Source organism: Echinops telfairi, unplaced genomic scaffold (assembly GCF_000313985.2).
Source record: "Echinops telfairi isolate 266 unplaced genomic scaffold, ASM31398v2 ScPeMD7_1;HRSCAF=3_0, whole genome shotgun sequence".
In the NCBI taxonomy this organism is placed as follows: domain Eukaryota; kingdom Metazoa; phylum Chordata; class Mammalia; order Afrosoricida; family Tenrecidae; genus Echinops; species Echinops telfairi.
Window position 1 is genome coordinate 443252 of NW_022103896.1, and position 19703 is coordinate 462954.

A 19703-nucleotide genomic window follows, 5' to 3' on the forward strand; every position below is an offset into this window, starting at 1 on the left:
TGGGCGCCGGCGGGGACGCTCCGGAGCCGGGCAAGGACCTCAGCGCCGGGCTGCGCAGCGGCCCCCGGGATCTGAGGTAACTGAGCGCAGAGCCTGAGCGGGAGCCCACCCCGGCGCGATGGCCCCGCGCGCGGCGCGTCCCTGGACTTGACCTGGCCTCGGCGTGGCCCGGCGCCCCTGCAGGGGAAACTGAGCCGCGGGACAGGTGACCTACCAAGGTCACTCCCGCGGGGCCGCAGAGCTGGGGTGAGCCCTGGGGTGTGGGTGCGCTCTCAGGGACACCCCGCAGGAGCCTGTTCCTCGGCGGGAGGCGGTGGGTTGGAGCCCCTCCAGGGACCGGGCGGCGCGCCTTGGGGGACAGGGGTACCCAGAGGAGGAGGCAGGCAGATAGGGAGGGGCAGCCTTGTGTCTGCTGGGGGGGAGTGTCTCAGACCCCGGAGGGAGGGTGGCCTTTCCGTGGTCCGCCCTTCCCGCAGCGAGTGACAAGACCCTAGTAGTGTAGGCCTGGGATCCTACAGGTGGGCACCGGAGCAGATCGCTGGTGGGTGCGAGCTGGACCCCGGCGCATCAGCCGCCCTTCACTCTGGGCAGGGGCCTGGGGCTCTCACCCTAGGAGCTGCTGAAAGGGACGAGTTATGAGTTATCAAGGAGGAAGTGGTGATTGGTCAATCCCTGGCCAGGGTTTCTTCTCTGAGTAAGCAAGAACTAGACTTTCTCCCGCTGGCACCCGGGGTGGGGCTGGGGCACACCCTGCAGGCCCTGGGGGCTCACAGTCCACCTGGGAGGCTGGCAGGCAGTGTAGACAAAGGTCGGCAGGGAAGGTACCCTGGGAGGTACCTTCCCAGGGCCCCAGAGGGGCTTCCATACTAGGGGCCAGAGCAGGTGCTGCCCGAGGCGGAGGGAGCCAATTGGGATGCAGCTTGTCCTCCTCTGCTCACAAGCTGAGGCCTTTCCCAGCGACAGGGGGATGGCCAATTGAACTCCAGAAGGGGGAGCCGGGACCTGGACTTCAGCAGGTGTGACCTGGGGAGAGGCCTTCTGCAGTGCTGGGGCCTGTATCGTCCCTGGGAGCCTGGGCTGAGGCTGGGCGTGGGTCCAGGACACACTCCATGGCCTTGCCCCTTCAGCCTTACCCTGGGCGTGGCCAAGTCACTCCCTTTCCTCCACTGCTCCTGCACCTGCCCCCGTCTTCCTCATGACTCCCCACCTCCAGACCTCCTCCCTCCCCTGACTTCTTCCTCATCTGCTCACCTTAGGCGGGACAGAGCTTCAGCCTGGGCAGGGGTGGGGTATGTTGGCACCCTTGTTTGCTGGTCCTCGCCCTCATCCACCTGTGACCCAGGGGCTTGAGGGTTGCACCCTGCACTCTGCTTGTTTGTGGGCCAGGCTTTGGTGGGCCTGAGGGTGCCCTCAAGCAGTCTGGGAACAGTGCAGGGCCTGTAGTGATGGACTCTGGTTAGGGCTGTGTCCTGAGGGCTCTCTGGCCCTGCAGGGGGTGGAGTACGAAGGTGCTGGCAAGCCTGCTGGCGAGGGGGAGGGTACCAGTTCCACACATGAGGAGTGATTGGCAGTGCTGGGGCTCTGGGGACCAAGTGGGAGGTAGGCTTCCCTTTGGGCAGGAGGCCACTCCCGAGGGTGGCTGGAGAGCCTCTCCAGGGTCTTACAGGGAGGTCAAGCATGATGGTCTTCAAAAAACACTCCTGTGACAGTGTCTAGTGTGAGAGTGTCACCCTGGATACTGCTGGTATGGCCTGGGGGTTGCATGCGTGAACCTGGGAGGCCAGGCTCTAGGGTCAGTGCTGGTGAGCACCATGGGCATGGGCTTGCACTGGGCCCAGGCCAGGCCAGGAAGGCCTGACATCTGCTCCGTCCAGCAACTGCTGCCTCTGAGCAAGTGGGAGACCATGACAAGGGCCAGTAGTCCTGAGAGGAGCAGGCCTTGCAGGGGTAGAAGGGCTGCCCCAGGCTGGGACTCAAGGAGTGCCCACTGGTGTAACACTGTGATGGCAGGGTTGGGGGGCCGGTGAGGTTGTAGTGTGGGCCTGGGGAGCAAAGGTGAGCCTATTGTCCCCACCCTGGTGAATGCTGTGGCCAGCCCCTCCTGAGGCCCAGTGCTGCTCAGGCTCTCAACAGCTGCTCCGCTCTCTGAGCCCAGGGTGTCCACTCAGTGTTCCTGCCCATTTCCCCACTGGAGGGACCGTTTCCCCACTGGAGGGATTAAGTGCCCTGTCCTTGCCTAACACAGGCAGCCTTCCGGAGCTATGCAGCCATTGGGTCCTGGGAGGGCCCAGGGTGCCACCCTCCTCTGGCCAGGTGCCCCTCCCTTACCCCAGAGCATGGGTAAGGACAAGAAGGTCTATAGGTCTTTCCTGGGGGCATAATTATGGCCTTTTGCTGGGTTCAGCCCCTGGATGCCTCTGGGGTCCCTGGCCAAGCTCTCCCTGTATGCCATCCTCTTCCGCCTCCAGGGGGGCTCCTGGCTCAGCACTCACCTCTTGGCTGATTGGACCAAACTGTGCTTTTTCAACAACAACTTGAGAAAAACAAGGAGGCCAGAGGCCTGAGCTTTCAGGCCAGGCCTCCCAGGGGGCCTTTAACGCAATCTGAAAGGCAAGGCTGGCTGTGGGGGTCTGGGCTCTACAGGCCCCCAGTGTGTACTTCCCCAGTGGCTTCAGTCACTGTGGCTAGGGTGTGGCAACAACCAGGGCCTTGAGTAACATGGTGTGTATGTGGTTGTTCCCTAGTCTGGGGGCTTAGCCTGAGCCCCTCCTGAGGCAGGAAGGCCAAACTGACCCCTGGGGCCGCACACTGTCCAATTGCAGCTTGTGGCTCAGGCTTTGAGCTTGTAGGGCAGGACTTTTAGGGTGCTGTGTGTCTCTCCTGGGCATGCAGTGTCCCAGTGCTGGGTCAAGGTGGCCCCAGGACCCTGGTGGCTGGCTTTGCCTCTGCTTCCAGCCCTGACCAGGTGTCTCCTGCCTGCCAGCTGCCACCGCCTGCAGGAGTCCTTGTTCAGTTCCGACAGTGGCTTCAGCAACTACCGAGGCATCCTGAACTGGTGTGTGGTGATGCTGGTGAGTGTACCCGGGCCTGGCGAGGCACAGGGGTGGGCTGACGCCCTGCTTTGTCCTTGTCCTGGCTGCATGGGACCTTCCTTGCCTAGGTCTGGGACCACAGCACTGGCACAACAAACTCTTGTGCTGTGTGCTAGCCTTTGTGACTCCGGGCTCCTCCGGTGAAGGGCTCTGCCAAGGCAGAGTGGGTCCATGGAGCTGGGCTGCACCAAACCAGTGACAGCAAGGGGGTAAGCTGGGGAGGGTCCTGGGCAGTGGATGAGGGTACAGGACCCTCTGGCATTGAGCAGAGAGAAAGGTGCAGTGTGGCCCCACCTGGGATGCACCTAGGCTGCCATGATCTAAGAGCTGCCCCCCAGCCCAGGTATGAGGAGTGGGGCCAAATGGTGGTGGTAGGGAGCATCATGGAGAGGGGCCAGCTCCTGGCAGACAGCCTTTCAGGCTGGCACTTGGGGGACAGGGGACACAGACATGGGGAGAGGTGGAGAGCTGGCAGCCACGAGGGCTGGGGGTACCAGGCTGGGGTGCCCCAAGGCCAGGGGTAAGGGCCCTTACTTCTTTCCCCCTCAGGTCTTGAGCAACACAAGGCTGTTTTTAGAAAACCTCATTAAGTGAGTGCCCTGCCCTGCCCCATCCCTCAGGGAGGCCCTGCCCTGGCCCCCAGGGTGCCCTGTTCCTCAGGGTCTCCCCTGCCCTCCCAGCTCAAGCTTTCCCACTCTCCCACCCCCAGGTATGGCATCCTGGTAGACCCCATCCAGGTGGTCTCTTTGTTCTTGAAGGACCCCTACAGCTGGCCAGCCCTGTGCCTGGTTATTGGTGAGCTGGGGAGTGGTAAGGGGTGGGAATGGTGGGTGGTTCCTGGCCTGAACCTGCCCTGGATGTGTCTGTCCCCAGTGGCCAACGTCTTCGCTCTGGCAGGGTTCCAGATTGAGAAACATTTGGCAGTGGTAAGCAAGATCCCTCTAGAAGGCTGTGATCTCCCAGTGTGGGGGTTCCAAACCAGGACTGTCGCCCCTGTCACCCAGGCTGGACTCCTGCCCAGGCTGAGGCCCTGCCTTTCCCTGCACAGGGAGCCCTGAGCGAGGAGGCGGGGCTGCTGCTGCACGTGGCCAATCTGGCCACTGTCCTCTGCCTGCCAGCCGCCGTGGCCATCCTGGTGGACTCCATCACACCAGGTGCGCCCTCTGCGCTGGCGCTGGGCCCCAGCGAGCCTGCGTCTCCCCGCAGTGGGCTCCCTCGAGCCTGGTGCGTCCTCCCTGTAGGCGCCGGGGTGGAGGGCCTTGGCGAGCCTGCCTCTCTCCCGCAGTGGGCTCAGTGGTCGCGCTGATGGTATACACCATCCTCTTCCTCAAACTCTTCTCCTACCGGGACGTCAACAAGTGGTGCCGCGAGCCAAGGGCCAGCGTCAGGGCAGGCGAGAGGTGCCAGGCGGCCCAGCTCGCGGCCTCTGGCGACAAGCGAGCCAACGGGGCTGCTGCGCAGCCTGCGGTGAGCTACCCCGACAACCTGACCCACGGAGGTGAGCGCCGGGCCAAGCCCCCACTTGCAGGGCGGTGGCGGCGCCGAGGGACAGGACGGTGGTGGTGACCAGCCCGTCTTTCGCCCTTCCAGACCTCTACTACTTCCTCTTTGCCCCCACCCTGTGCTACGAACTCAACTTCCCCCGCTCCCCCCGGATCCGGAAGCGCTTCCTGCTGCGGCGGCTCCTGGAGATGGTATGGGGCGGAGCCGGGGGCGGGGGCCGGCGCGGCGCGGCCCGGGCCGGCGCCGAACTTCCTGCTCTGCTTCCCTCCGCAGCTCTTCCTCACGCAGCTCCAGGTGGGGCTGATCCAGCAGGTGAGGGGAGGGGCGGAGCGGGCCGGGGAGGGGCGGGGCGGCGAGTCCGGAGCTGGAGCCAGACTGACACCAAGCTCCTGTCTTGCAGTGGATGGTGCCCACCATCCAGAACTCCATGAAGCCCTTCAAGGTGAGCGGCTCAGACCCTGGGGGGCACGCGCGCGTGCGTGCGCTCTACTACAGCCCTTTAGCCCATGTCATTCCAGGACATGGACTACTCCCGCATCGTTGAGCGCCTCCTGAAGCTGGCTGTGAGTAGGCCATCAGGCAGGTGGGCAGGGCCGGGCGGAGCTGGGTGACCAGAGCGGACTGACCCCTCCTGCCCTGCAGGTCCCCAACCACCTCATCTGGCTCCTTTTCTTCTACTGGCTCTTCCACTCCTGCCTGAACGTGGTGGCTGAGCTCATGAGATTTGGAGACCGAGAGTTCTATCGGGACTGGTGGTAAGGGCTGGATGCGCTGGGAGGTCAGGGGAGGGCAGCACTGGGCACACAGGCAGTATTTCCCCTCTCACAGGAACGCGGAGTCCGTCACCTACTTCTGGCAGAACTGGAACATCCCCGTCCACAAGTGGTGCATCAGGTGGGCTGTGCTCATGGGTGCCTGGGACTTCCACACCCGCGTCTGAGACCCAGTCCCCTGCTCACTAGGGTGCCCACTCCTCTCTGCAGACACTTCTACAAGCCCATGCTTCGCTGTGGGTCTGGCAAGTGGACTGCTAGGACGGGTGTGTTCCTGGCCTCGGCGTTCTTCCATGAGGTGAGGGCAGCAGGTCTACAAGTTCCTGAGGTGAGGGGTGTGGTACCCACTGATGTCTCTCCCACCCCTTCCCCACCAGTACCTGGTGAGCGTCCCTCTGCGCATGTTCCGGCTCTGGGCCTTCACAGGCATGATGGCGCAGGTGAGTGTGTCCCCAGCTGAGGCCCCACTGCCACTGCCATCCTGCCCCTGCTCCCCTGACATAGCCCTTGCTGTGCCCAGGTCCCTCTGGCGTGGCTCACCAGCCACTTCTTCCTGGGCAAGTATGGCAACGCAGTGGTGTGGCTGACTCTCATCATCGGGCAGCCAGTGGCGGTGCTGATGTACGTCCACGACTACTACGTGCTCCACCACGAGGCCACAGCCACACTGGCCAACTGAGTGTGCACCTCTTGCTCTCCCTGAGGCCGAGGTGTGGCCAGGGCTGGAGCACTTGCTGGCCCCCTTGGCCCTTCTGCCCCTATGGGGCCCCTCCCTCAGGGAGTGACTGTCCAGCAGGCATGGGCTGGCCTGGATTCCCCGGTGGGGGGCTGTGTGTCAATAAAGCGCTGTCCAGTGTAACTTCTTTGCATGTTGGGGACGAGTGGGAAGAAGGGGGCATGTCCCCTGGAGGGCTCTCCATAGAGGCCAAGAGCAATCATGCCTCCTTCACCCGCTACTCTGTGGCCACTGGGTCAGGAGTGAAGGAAGGCACCTTGTTCTCTGGCCTGGCTGTGCCAGCTCCATGTAGGAGTGGGGGTGGGGGCTGGGAAGGCTTCCAGAGAGGGGGTAGAGCTAAGGGGGAGCTGTTCATGAAGACTGAACCCAGAAAGGGGCACTGGCAAAAAGGTCTAGGGTTGCACTGGCTGAGATGACTGCCTTAGTCCAGGCAGCACCTTCACAATGACCAGGGGGGCTCTGGCCTGGGCCCCCTCCAGCCCCTGACTGTAAGTCACAGCATGATCCTCAGATGCAGGCCCCTGCTAGGTGGTGCTGGGAGATGGGGTACTGGCCCCAGGCCTAGGCATCAGGCTGACCTGCCCAGTTCCTGTTGTGCATGTGTGTGACCCCAGGATCTTCCCTACTCTAGGACACCCCTGTCCCCATGCCTTGCCACATGGGAACAAAGGTTTGGGGGCAAGCTGCCTTGATACAAGGTCCCTTCACAGAAGGGGCCATCCCGGTTGAGTATAACATAGCTGCAAGGGAGGGCAGGGCCCTAAGCCACCCTGCTGGAGGATTAGAGGCTGTGTGTGACCTACTCTGTCTGTGGCAGAGTGAATGCCCTAACACTGCCCTTCCCCTCCCCCACCCAAATCAAAGGGAGCCAGGGTAGAGCGTTTCCATTTATAGACTCTGTCCCTCTGGGCGGAGCTGAGGACCTCTCTGCAGGAGGGTAAGCCGGACTTCTCGTGTAAAAATCCAAAATACGACTCGACTAGAACCACCAGCAGGGCTGGCCAAAGCGTGGCTTCGAGGGCCCGCGGGCTGCAGGCTCACAGGGTGCGGTGGAGGCACCAGCTCGCCGATGGCCTCACCCTGGGACCAGGTGGACTTCCGTGTGGAGCGCTGTTTGCTGCCAAGGGCCCTGGCCCTGCCCATGGTTGGCCCCAAGCGGGGGAGTGGTGACCCCACCAGGTCATCTGGGCCCTCTAGGAGACAGTGGGGTCCTGGGCTTTGGGAGGCTCAGGGCCAGTCAGCAGTGCGATGGTAGGGTCATCTGTGTAGTCATCCCCCTCGGAGAAGTAGGAGCCCTCCCCTAACTCGAAGAGCACTGGCAGGTCGCTGCCTCCTGAGTCCACGGGTCCGGGGTCTACCAGGAACAGGGGCTGTGCTGTGTAGTGCACCAGCTGCTTCCCTGCAGGCAGGCAGGTGGGGCTGAGCGTCAGGGGAGGGCCGGTGGGCAGCTGGGTCAGTGGGTAGAGCAGGTGGTTGTGGGCCTCAGTTTACCTGAGTCCCGGCTACTGTTCTCGGCTTCAGCAGCCTCCAGGGGCCTGGGTGGCTCCGGGGTGGCAAGGAGTTCCTGGATCTGCTGACAGGAGGGAGGGTTAGTGAGAGCTCCCTCCTCCTGCCCACCCTCGGGCCCTCCTTCCCATCCCCTCCCCCAGGCCCCTGCACGCACACTGGCCAGGCTGCTGTCTGGGTCAGGCAGGCTCATGTCTGGCATGGTCACCGAGGGGCTGAAGAGATCCATCAGGGCACTGGTGTCCACACTGAAGCCACGGCTGCCCAGCATGGCCTGCAGGCTGTCCAGGTCGGAGTCCATGGCATCCAGGTGGTCACTGAGCTCGCTCCTGGGCCGAGGGAGGGAGAGGTGGGTTGTCGCCTGGCCTAGGACTCCTGGACAGCCCTCCACTGAGGGCAGCCTCCCTGATTCCAGGTGCTAGTGGCTTGAGCAGTGGGGTGGAGGTAGGCAGGGGGCTCACCAGGAACCCCTTCAGGGCCTGGGCCAAGTGGGTGGAGGAGCAGTGTGGATGGACCCATGAGGGCCAAGGGCCCTTGGTGTTCTTGCCCTGGGATGGGCCGGACAAGCCTCACCTTCTCACTTGGGAGGTATTAGGTCATGCACTCGGCTCGTGACAACCGCAGTCCCCAGAGCAGGGGCCGGGGCCAGGTGTGGCTGTCCAGTGCTGACCCAGGTCTCTGGCAGGAGGGCCCATCCCTGGCCCCCCCCTCCCCAGTGCAGATGAAGGCCTGGGGCACCCTCGGCAGAGGGCCCAGGGTGCCCGCCCGCTGCTGGGCAGGACCCATGGCGGGAGCACTGCAGCCCTGGCAGCGCCCTCTTCCCTCCTGGGTGGGGCAGTGCTAACCCTGGCTGGACTCGGCCATGCAGAGAGGAGGAGGAGGGACAAGGGAGGAGGCGCACCACCCCTGACGTCTGTGAAGCACGAGCCCAGCTGCAAGACACAAAGACAAGCACCTGACTGCAGGGCCGGGCCAGCCACTCACCGCTCCAGCCTGCTCGGCAGGGCTGGTGACACAGGGCGTGGGCCCAGGGGGGTCTTGCACGTGGGGCTGTGGCCTAGCGGTCGGCATCTACTCCCTCGTCAGTCACAGGCTCAGAGGCTGGAGAGGCCCAGTTCACCACCCAGCTGCCCTGTACACAGACCCTGGGCCGCGCCAGGTCCTCCTTCAGGCATGGCTACCCCTGCTGCTGGGGGTTGGGGCTGGGGGCAACTCACTTGTCCAGGCAGGCCACGCTGAGGCACTTCTCTGGGGCTGAGGTGGGCAGGGGGGTGGGGCGCCTGTCCCCGTCGTGTGCGGGCTGGGCAGCTGTGGGGGCGGCAGTGGGCTCACTCTCCCGCAGGATGGAGTCGATGAAGGCCGTCGGGGACAGGGGCGTCTCTGCATCTGCGGAAGGCTGCCCGGGGCTCACCTCCACCTGGGGGCTATGGGGGGGGCTGGGTGGCTCCTCTTTGATGTGCACTCGGGGGCTGCTGGGCAGCGGCCTGGAGGGGCATGTGGATACCCAGAATGGGGACAGGGCGTCAGTACGCTCCCAGTCCTGCCCGAGTGGGGACGGAGGGTGGCGGTAGCAGGGCATGACTTGGGCCCCACCTCTCATCAATGCTCCCGCCCGAGGTGGCCGAGGGGCTGGAGGGAACCAGCTCAGTGATGTCAGAGATGATGGGGCCGGAGCTGGCCAAGGTGTCTGGGGAGAAGAGGCTGGAGCCACTGAAGGCAGGGGACGAGGCCTGCAAAGGACATGGCTGTCTACATGCACCGCGGGGCGCAGCCTGGCCCCGCTCCGCCCCACCGGCCCCCACCCAGTGCTCACGGTGAAGGTGGCAGCGCCGTGCACGTGCTCCAGTGAGTACTGCCGGCCGAACTTGGGCAGGGGCGGGCCAGAGCCGCTGTCGCTCAGCATCAAGGGGCTGCAGGGGAGGGGCATGTTAGCAGGGGAGGGCCTGCGTGCAGGACCCATTTGGGGCCGGGGCCCCCCAACCTCACATCTTTCTCTTCACCCCCAGGATCCGATTTGACTGCACCAGGGAGATCAGGAACTGGATGAGCTGTGGGCACAAAGGGTAGCTTGGTCACCTGGGCGCTGGCATGTGCACACCCAACCGCCCGCCCCAGACGGCCTGGCCACCACGCCACCTTGTTGACGACTTTCTGCTGCTGGGCGTGCTTCTGCCGAAGGCTGGCCACCTCCCTCCACAGCACCTCGTTCTCACTGCAAGGACCCAGGGTCAGTCACTGGCCCCCTGCAGTGAGGCCATGGCTACCAGATAGGTGGGCGGGTAGTAGGGCAAGCTGGGGGAGCCCCCAACCCCCAGGGACCTACTGCTTCATGGCCAGCAGCTTGGAGTCCATGCTCTCCTGTTTCCCCTTCATCAGCTGCACGTCGGTTAGCAGCTTGGTGACACTGTCCTGGCGAATCTTAATGTCATCACTCTTAAGGCCGGACACCTGGGGCCCAGGGAGATAGGGGATGGTGTTACTGGGGTGGCCCAGAGTGCAGGGTCCTGGGATGATGCTGTGACCAGCCCCACAAGGGAGGGATCTCTTCTAGAGGGGTGGGTCCCATGCCAGAAGGCGGCATAAGAGGGGTGGGGTGCCTGTGACACAGGCGGAGGGCTGGCCGCGGCCAGCAGCCTCCTCCTGCACCAGGTCAATGCCTACAGGACAGTGGCCGCTCCCCCAAGCTCCCTCCTGCCCGTGTGGGCACTCACGCTGGCCACTTTCCTCTTGATGCTGTCCAGGAGCTGCTCCTGGCCTCGCAGGAAGCATGGGTGCTGGAACTCCGTGTCATCCTTCTCCGGCTTCATCAGGCCGCCTTGCTCAATGTGGACCACTTTCCGGAAGCCGTCTGCACACGACAGGGGCAGGTGCTCTGCTTACGGCTGGGATGCCAGCTCCATCCCCCGTCCCTGTCACCCTACAACTGCAGGGGCCGAGGGTTGTGCCGGGATGATGGGCCACTCAGGGTATGTGCCTCAGTCTTCCCCTGATGGGGTGCCCAGCAGGATGCTGCTCGACCCCCGAGTAGGGCCTGGGGACCATGACAGGGAATGGGGGCCGAGTGTCCACCTGGCCGGCTGCGGAGGTCCGGCCCATTGTGTAAGCCCATGAAGACCCTGGACAGACAACAGGCCAGGGTAGATGGCGGTCCATCAGTGGTCCCCGATTCTCAGGGGGAAAGGGACGTTCATGGTGGTGGGGAGACGCAGTGGACACATCTGCCCTGGCCGGCCACTCACACATGTTGAGCTGCCGCACGAAGCTGGCCATGTTGCTGTGCTTGAAGTACTTGGGCAGCACCTCCTTGGCAAACTGGCCCTGGTCAAACACGTGGAAGCTGTTCCCGCTCTGCTGGGGGAGAGGGTGGGGTCACTGCCAGAGCCCCTTGTGCAGTGCTTAGGCCAGACTCAGGTCCCCTGGGGTGGGAAGTAACCACTAGCACCTTGGGGCCTGGCTTCCACCCCACGTCTTTGCTGACACTTCTTGGTACAAGGCTGGTGTTCTCAGGCAGGCTCTGTCCCCCACCGTGGGTCTGACCAGCTTTCCCAGGGGCATTTCCCACAGGAGGCGAGCCAGCCGGCCCTTCCCCTCCCCTCTTAAACTCAGTCCCCAAACCGCACGGTGCCCATGCAGCCAGGTAGCCCTGGCACAGAGGCAGGGTTGATGCTTGGGAGGGCTGGCCAGGAGGCCCGAGGTTGGGGCAGACAGGGGAAGCTGGACGGGAATGGCCCAGAGGAATGAGAACAAGCCCGCCCCTCCTGGCGGCCAGAACTACCTGCCCTCCCCCCAGGAGGGCCGCTGGGGGGCTGGGGTGCGGGCTGTTTCCAGGGCTTCTTGGTGTGCCCTCACGTCACCACCAAAATGTCAGCCCTGGAAAGTCACGAGACTGGGTCTCTGAGGGACGCTGCCTCACTCCCCACCTGCCTCTGGCCCTCACCATGCTGCCCGACACAGCCTGCACCCCCACCCCCACACACAGGCTCGGGGCACAGAGAAATGGCGACAGGAAGGTAGAATTCCCTGAGCCACAGCTGGCAGCCTGGGGCCAGGGAGCGCCCTCAGTGCCAGAGCCCAAGGAGCGACGCCCAGCCTCTCAGGCAGACCCACCCAAGCCCACTGGTGTGTTGGCACACACCGGCACTTTGAGCCGTGTGGCTGCCCCAGGCCACGGGGAACAATGCAGGCGACAGGCTAACCAGAAAGTTTGCCAAAAAAAACAAACCCCAACAAGCTAGGTAACGGGTTGAAGCGCACCACAGTGCTCCTGGGCTTCCAGAGGGCAACCGCTTTGAAGCGCGGCAGGGCGGGCTCAAGGCCCAGCATAGTGGCAGGGAAGGGCCAGCAGTGGCTCTGAGATGCCCGGCCGCGTGGGTGCAGAGCCTTGGGTGGACTCAGGAGCCTCAGCAGCCCCAAGCAACCCTCTGTTCTGCGTCAGCCCACTCCCGAAACTGGTGGCCACACACAGCAGAGAATACAGGGAAGTCACTGAGCGAAGAAACCACCCAGAGTCAACGGGCAGAGCTGGGGAGGCGGAGAATCCGAGGGCCCAGTGTCCGACACACACACAGCTCAACAAGAAAGCATGGGCCTGCACAGAGACAAGCAGCAGCCACGGAAACTGAGGACGTCCAGATGCCCCACCTACCAGGGGCACTCAAACCAGCCATTTAGACGGTGTTCAAGGGGTAGGACAAGCCACACTACTCGAGAAAATGAGAACAATGCTTCACCAAACAGAACATCAGTAAAGAGGCGGATTACGAACTTTAAAGACTATGGGGTGTGGGTGGCAAGAGGGAAGGAACAGGAGCAGAGGGAGGGGAGGTGGGCGAAAGTGAGACCCTGACAGACACCGTGGAAGTGAAAGCCTACGTGAGGGGCTTAAGCGCAGGGAGGTCAGGCTGGAGGAAGGAAAGGAAAAGGGGAGAGTGCACACTGGGCGGGCACTGTCCTGCACACCCTCAGTGCACTACAGCAGCCCCAGGGGAAAAGGGAAAGCATGGGGGTGGAGAAAATACTTGGTGGGGAGGGGGCAGAGTCTGGAACCCCCCCAAGTGTGATGGGAAAAGCTCACAAGCTCTAGGTGTGAGGTGGCGGCCGGCTTCTCAGCAGCTGACAGTTGAGGGAGAGGCCTCAACACTAGCTGACAGCGATGTGATCAGCCCCAAGGTGGGCGCTGTGAGCCTGGGGACACCCGCGGAGGTGTGGCCTACCTGATGTTTACGTGGACCCGGCTGAGTGTCTTCCTTTCCTTGCTGACCTGGATCCCACATCGGTCACTGAACTAGGGCCTGCAGAGCCTGCGACCGACCGGGGATTTGCTCGTCTGCGAGCCCTGGCCCAGTCCATGGACATCCACCAGCCCGAGGGTCTCCTGCTTCAGCTTCGTGCTGCAGGTCCAGCAGCTTCAGCCGGTTCAGGAAGAGCCTCCAGCTTAACCTCTGTCCCAGAGACTTGAACTGGACCCACTACACCCTCTCCTACAGCTGTGGGAACACTGCTCTCCACAAATGCCTCTCCTCGAGAGAGCCAACTAACACATGGGTAAGCTCGGAGACCCATATCTAGACACATCATTAGTGGACAGTCAAAAGCTAAAGAGAATCTTTAAAGTGCCAAGACAAAAATCAACCCATCAGATACAAGGGGTCACTACACGGGACCAGCTGACCACTTCACATCAGGAACCACGGAGGGCAGAAGGCGAGGTTGTGGGATGGATGGAGCAGTCAGTAGTATGACAGTTGTGAGGAAACATCAGGTGAACCCGAACCAGGGGACATCCAACAAGTAACTGATAACCTCCCAGAGTGTACAGGCCGTATCATAAAGGCCACAGGAAGCAATGAGGAAAAGACTTCAAATCAGGGGAGACAAAAGGAGGCCAATCAGCAGAGGGCTCCGAGCGGGGCAGTGCACAGAGAAGCCACCTGATGGGCCACTAGAGACCAGGGAGTGGGTCACTCTCAGGGCCGCCGCGCCCATGTCTTTGGGGAAACGGCTCCACACCATTCTGAGTGGCGGCCATCAGGTCGGTGACCTGTCCTCAAATGCTCCGGGGGAAGAGCTGTACTCGCCCTTTTCTCTCAGGGTTGTTTTAAAGCACAAGGAAAGAAAACCACCACTTATAAAAAGGAAGGGAAGAAAGGCATTGCTTGGATTTCGAAAGCAGACCTGGTCCTAAGTCTAGCCTTGCACGGCAGCGGCTGCCCACCAAAGCAGATGCGACAGCGACCGGAGCTCTCCGGTCTCTCCGGGCTGACCACCGTTTTACCTTGGACTGAAGCCCCAAATCTCATGCCCAGAAACTCCATATCAGGCAAGGCATCTACCAGCAGAATCGAGACTGGGAAGCAGGCAGGAAGTGAGAGCAACATCTACAGGTTTTTGGAGAAGTGGCCTCTGTTGAGTCTTTCCATCCCTATACATGGCTCCAGACATGCTGTCCTGGAGTCAATTCTGACGCACAGCGCGCTGGCGTACATTCGGAGATTGTACATCTTGACAGGCGCAGTCTCACCCTCTATCTTCAGAGCAGCTGGTGGGTTTAAGGCAGTGGTTCTCAGCCTTCCTAATGCCGTACCCCTTTAATACAGTTTCTCCTGTTATTGTGACCCCCAACCATAAAGTTATTTTCGTTGTTACTTCATAACTGTAATTTTGCTACTGCTATGAATCGTAATGTAAATGATCTGATCTGCAGGATGTATTTTCATTGTTACAAATTGAACCTAAAGCATAGTGATTAATCACAAAACATGTAATTGCAGATTGTGACATATTTACGTGTTTTCCGATGGTCTTAGGCAACCCCTGTGAAAGGGTAGTTTGGCCCACAAAGAGGTCGCGACCCGCAGGTTGAGAACCACTGGTTTAAAGGGGCAGTTTGCTGACTGGCAGCCCCACCCACCCCGGGCCAGGCAGGCTGCTGACAAACCTTTCCATGGAGGGAGGTCCTCTCTGGTTTGGAAGCTGAGTTTGTGAGCTTTTGATTTGTGTCCATTATTTGTAAACATACACAAGGGCAATCGCATACACTTCTATCTGCCTACTTCTCAGAGAAAGATACATGCTGTCCGTTGCTGCCGAGCCCTGACGTCCTTCTCCAGGGACTGGTCTCTCCAGACATGTCCAAAGCCCATGAGACAAAGCCAGACTGTCTTCGCTTGTAAGGAGCACTCTGGCTGTACTTGCAATACAGATCTGTTTGCTCTCCGTATTCTCGGCCAGCATCAAGTGCTGCTCTGCCGGAATGCGCGGTGCACTTTTCACAGGCCCGTGGCGTGGCTGAAGACACGGCGCAAAGCCACCGGCACCCCAGCAGTGCTTCCTCTCACCCACACACTCGGCCACTGCCACTTCCACCCACCTTCTGCCTTTAAAAAAAGGGAGTCACAATGTACCTAAGTACAAATGGCCACTTCAATCAATTTTGACATATGGTTGTTTAACCACTGTGACGAATAAGCTGCCGTCACACCCAAACACCGTCTGATGACCTTCTGCCCTTGTCCTTGGGCACCCATCAACCTGAGGTTTGTCGCCCTGGTGTTGTCTTTTCTGGAATGCAGTTTGGCTCCCTCCACACAGCAGAGTGCAGGTCTGTTTATCTACCAACCATTGGCAGGGCACTGGGGTGGCTCTCGGTTTGGCTAGTTAGGAATCAGATGGAGTGCAGACCTCTGTGTGAATGTACCTTTCACTCATCTTGGCAAGGAATGCCCATGGGTGCCCATCTGCATTCGCAGCAACCCGTGAACGTTCCAGGGGTTCCCCACCCCACCCACACTGTCAGTTACACTGGTAGGTGTGCCCCCCGAACCTACAGGGCAGCCGGTTTCCACGGCTGGAATCTGCTCTGCTTTCTCGGAAAGCTCAGCCACTGTACCACAGGGTGAGCCAGGCCGTCCTGCCTGCCCAGCCAGGGTTAGGGTTGGTGTAGGTGTGCAGTGCCTCCGGAGCCTGGGAGGCACTGTGTGACACGTTGGGAAGCTGCCAGCTGCTCTGAGGGGGAGACAAGGCTTTCTACTGTTGGAAAGAGTTAGTCTTGGAAACTCACAGGGGCGGTTCGACCCTGTCTTGGAAAACGTACTTAGAGGCAGTGATGGCAAGACTCATCTTAGGTTCTTTGAATCGCCGTCAGAGACGAGTCCCCGGAGAGGGACACCATGCTGGATAAAGTGGAGGGGCAGTGAGAACGAGGCAGGCTCTCAACACGATGGACTGACGACTGGTTGCAACAGTGGGCTCAAACCCAAGGAGAGCTGTGAGGATGGCCCCCGGGGCGGGGTGGTATAGGTCCGTCACCGGGGGTGGGGGGTTGGGGGGTGGTGTTTGCTGTGGGTCAGGGTGGACGGGACAGTGGCGGCAGCGTGCAAATCCTTCAAATACTTTCACTCAGCTTCTGGCTTCCTTTTTGCTTTCTTAATAAGGTATTTTCTTTTCCTTTACATTTTATTTTGTTGTTGCCCAGGAAAACACACACTGTGTCCCGCCGTTCCCAGCTGCGTGGTATCAACCTGCACACCACTCTTGAAGCCAGCCTGCGACTAGCCTCCCTGTGCACCCACAAGCTCTCACCCTCATCCTTCTAGCAGCTGTTGCCAATTTGATCCCATACAGAGAAATCCTGAAGAAGCAAAATGTGCCAGGCACATGTTTTTCTTAGTTCAGCTAAACTATTTGGTTTTAAGAAGACCACAGGGCACATTTCTGGCTAAGGATTCAGGAGTATCTCAGGTCCGCCCGCCTTGCGTGGCTCCAAGTCTGGATCCCATGAAAACCCAAATTCTCCTCTATACCCCTCCCTCCTGGTCAGCTTCTCCCACAGCACCCTCCACCAACAGGCTCCATCGTAGAAACTGGGCACCCTCCAGTCAGGCCTCGTGGGAAAGGAAGCCATGAGCCACAGCGCCCACACCCTTCGCCTGCCTCTGTGGCTCTTTGCAGACCGCTCACAGGGTCTGTGACCCCAGGCCAGGTGCAACCCGACAGAGCAGGAGGCAGGAGAGAAGCACTGTGCGTACTATCGGCAAACGAACTGATCTGCCCGAGGAACCTCAGCCTCCGACAGTCCCTGAGGGCGTACGATCACTTTGGAGAGGCCTCAGTCGCTGCTGATTTTTGTCACCGCTGTACATCCGTCTCTCACGCAACTTAGGCAAGCCACCTTTCTACGAGTGCAGGACTTCCTGAGAGCAAGTGCAGCCCTCCACCCCACATTCTCATCACCACGAAGGCCCCTTTACCTGTCCTGTCCACCACGGACCATCTTAACTGTGCAATTTACACAAGTTTGTGACTGTGGCAAAGTCTACTATATCATTTTTGACCATAAAAACCCACTCTATCATGTTTCCCCCGAGTTTCGGGTTTTCTGGGCCTAGTTCTAGGTCACAAAGATTTTCTCTCACTTCTAGAAGTTTATAGTTTTATTCATTTTGCGTGAACTCAGTTCCAGGTTTAATAGGCACGTTAGGGTGATCTGGTCCAGTAGGCCCTCACTGTTTAAGACTTCACGTTTGGTCAGTGTTTTCCTGACCAAAGGTCCACTGATGGTGGCCCTCAGGAGTCCAGAGTGTTAGTAGGGGTGGCTGGCACCATCTAGCTCCTCTGGTCTCAGGGTAGACGGAACAGTGCTCTGTGCAGGCTGCTCACCCTGCAGACTTGCGCCTTCTCTGGGACGCTGTTTGTCTCATTTTGGCTCCTGATGAGCAGGGACTGGGCGTTTTATCTTAGACGGTCAGCTGCAGGCTTCTCAGACCCAGCTGTCACTCACCTCGCTCAGAGGTGGAATGTGACCGGTGGCTGTGACTCACTGCCATAGCTCCGTGCCAGAACTCTGCACTTGGAGGCGGCACTCCATGGCTCCCTGCCACCAAGGCCAGGGCTGTGCTGAACATGCCACAACAGGCCTGTCTGAGAGGGCCAGTGGGGCCTGAAGCTCTTACTGCCGAAGGCCTAGGTCCGCAACCACTGCTCTGGGCCAGAAGCAGCGGCTGCCCAGTGCCGCCTCCCATGTCCTCACTGCTGCCATGGATGAGGCACCTCAGAGCAAGGCTGCACACAACTGCTGTGTGCCACCGCACGGGCTGGAGGCCAGGGTCTGAAGTCAGGGGTGTGCTGGTTCCAATCCCGTGCCAGACTGGGGCTGGACCACCTTGTCCCTCTCTCTTGCACCTGAGAGCACGGATGCCCTCCACAGCACATTCCCGGTGTCGGTGCAGCACAAGCACCGCCCCTTAAGCACTCCTCCCAGCCAGGGGGGCTCGGGCTAACAGGTTGGACTCTCTGCTCCTCAGTGGCCCCTGCGCTCTACCTCCACCACCATGCTTCCAGGACAGCCTGCCAGCAGAGCGCAGCAGGCCCCCGGCACCCCTGTGAGCCCGGCTGGGGTGGGCTATAGGTCCAGGGGAGGCCCCCACTTGGCTCCCAGCACCAGGGACTCACTAAGCCAATGTGCCCATCCCTAACTGCCCCGGCCCAGGATAAGGTCACAGTGGGCAGTCTGGGGAATGACAGTGGACTTCAGAGTTGGTTTTGCCAATTTCAAGTTCTGACTTGGTGTAGCTCCTGACGGCAGTCCTTGCCTCAGCTTCCTCATCTCTGAGATAGGAAGCCAGGTGGCCCCAGCACGGCTGTGGACATGACAGAAGGAATGAGGGGGAAGCCCTACCCCTGCTGTGAGGTTAGCTGGACACTGGCAGGGCTGGGAGGGCATGGCCTCCAGAAAAGCCTGGGCTGCCATCCATCTCACCTGGCCACCGAAGCCCTGCTGAGACAGCCACAGCCTGGACCCGCAGTGTCCTGTCTTCATGTGTGTGACCCCCTCCCCAGGCCAAACCGGCTCAGAGGGCACCTGAGGAAGCGCTAACGCAGAGGGCCTGCCAAGTGCGGGTCAACCTTTCATGTCAGTCACCAGGCCTCTGGCCCCTGCTTTGTGTCAGCACCTCCCAACACAGACAAATGGCTCCTGGCCAGATTCGGCCCCTCTGGAGTCTCTGGACTGCAGAGTCTGCAGGGCCTGGCTGAGGCTAAGCAGCAAGGGGTCCTTGGAGGCCCCAGGAATGGGTTTCAAGGCTCCCTGGCAGCACTGGCCCACCCTTCCCTGCGGCAACCCCAGAAGACGGGGAGAACCTGCTGGTGAGATGGGGGGACTGACCCCTCTGGCCCCCACAGAGGAGGGTTGCTGGGCGCACCCCCCAAGGTCTCTCCCGAAGAGTGCACAGGGGCCTGGCTGATAGTGTGCCGGCCGAAGCCCCATGCCCTCTCAACCTTCCGGTAGAAATAGCAAGCAGACTCCAGGCAGGATGAGCTGTCCAGTGGGATCAGTACAGAGCGGAGGGCTTGGGCCCCCTCCGGCCCGCTCTGCTGAGCTAAGAGGTGGGCAGAGAGGGGGGTGCAGGATTAGAGGTGCTGAGGTCTACAGAAGGCAGGAAAGGGCCTTTGTCCTTTCCAGGGGCCTGTGCCCTCCTCTGCGCAGGGATAGGTGTCTTAGATGAGGCCTGAGGGAGACAAGGGGGTGGGGCTGATGATGGCAGACACACCTTTCCTTCCCTTTCTCCCCAGATGTCATCGGGTCAGGCAGCGCTTCAGACCCCCAGTGACCTCGCGCAGTGGTTCGCTGAGAGGCAGGGGGGCCAAGGCCACCCCGGGACTCCTCAGAAGAACGTCGTGGTAGTCTACTGCCACTGAAAGCCCTCTGGAGCCCAGGCCTAGTCTGGCAGCAGAGTGCCAGCAGTGGAGTCACACTGGCAACTGGGCTGCTGGGCGGAGACCTAGACACTCCAAGTCACCAGTGGTAGGGGGCAACCTGCTCGGCAGGCTCTCTGCTGGGGCACCTGCCTGGTTCGGGCAGGGCTGGGGCTCGGGGCCTGGCCAGGGTGTGCCAGCAGCCGGCCGACAACCCCCTGCACGATCGATCGCGGAGTCCCCAGAGCTGTAAACAAGCCTGCTGCCAGGCAACCGAGCACACGGCGGGGCGGCGACGCCCCACCCGGAAGCGAGTCACCCAGGCTGGGGGCCACGGAGCCGTCAGCCTGCCCACGTGCTGCTTTCTGGGTCACCCTCTGCTCTCCCTGGCGCAGGCCCGGC

At 61.2% G+C, this 19703-nt stretch overlaps 2 protein-coding genes across 3 annotated transcripts; one reads left to right on the plus strand and one right to left on the minus strand.

The window, feature by feature from the left end:
• Positions 1 to 2: 2 nt before the first annotated feature.
• Positions 3 to 6227, plus strand: DGAT1 (diacylglycerol O-acyltransferase 1; the record flags this gene model as incomplete). The annotated part of the gene is made up of 16 exons (XM_045286728.1): positions 3 to 76; positions 2984 to 3071; positions 3642 to 3682; positions 3802 to 3887; positions 3966 to 4018; positions 4141 to 4246; positions 4378 to 4590; positions 4683 to 4786; positions 4869 to 4907; positions 4996 to 5037; positions 5114 to 5158; positions 5238 to 5350; positions 5424 to 5489; positions 5579 to 5666; positions 5746 to 5808; positions 5889 to 6227. Coding segments are annotated over 16 exons (1380 nt in total), but the record flags the coding sequence as incomplete, so codon positions are not given.
• A 751-nt stretch (positions 6228 to 6978) lies between these two features.
• HSF1 (heat shock transcription factor 1) lies at positions 6979 to 11066 on the minus strand. 2 transcript variants are annotated; one of them, XM_045284959.1, is made up of 12 exons: positions 10850 to 11066; positions 10322 to 10458; positions 9934 to 10058; positions 9747 to 9822; positions 9597 to 9658; positions 9424 to 9520; positions 9204 to 9340; positions 8828 to 9094; positions 8456 to 8542; positions 7768 to 7939; positions 7596 to 7674; positions 6979 to 7503 (listed from the first exon to the last, which is right to left on the minus strand). In XM_045284959.1, exons 1-12 carry the CDS (start codon positions 10878 to 10880, stop codon positions 7298 to 7300), a joined length of 1476 nt encoding a protein of 491 aa, XP_045140894.1. In that variant the 5' UTR covers positions 10881 to 11066; the 3' UTR covers positions 6979 to 7297. The 2 variants fall into 2 exon arrangements, with proteins under 2 accessions (XP_045140894.1, XP_004697657.2); XM_004697600.2 differs by lacking the exon at positions 8456 to 8542 and having other exon boundaries at positions 10850 to 11061.
• Between the last annotated feature and the right edge of the window lie 8637 nt (positions 11067 to 19703).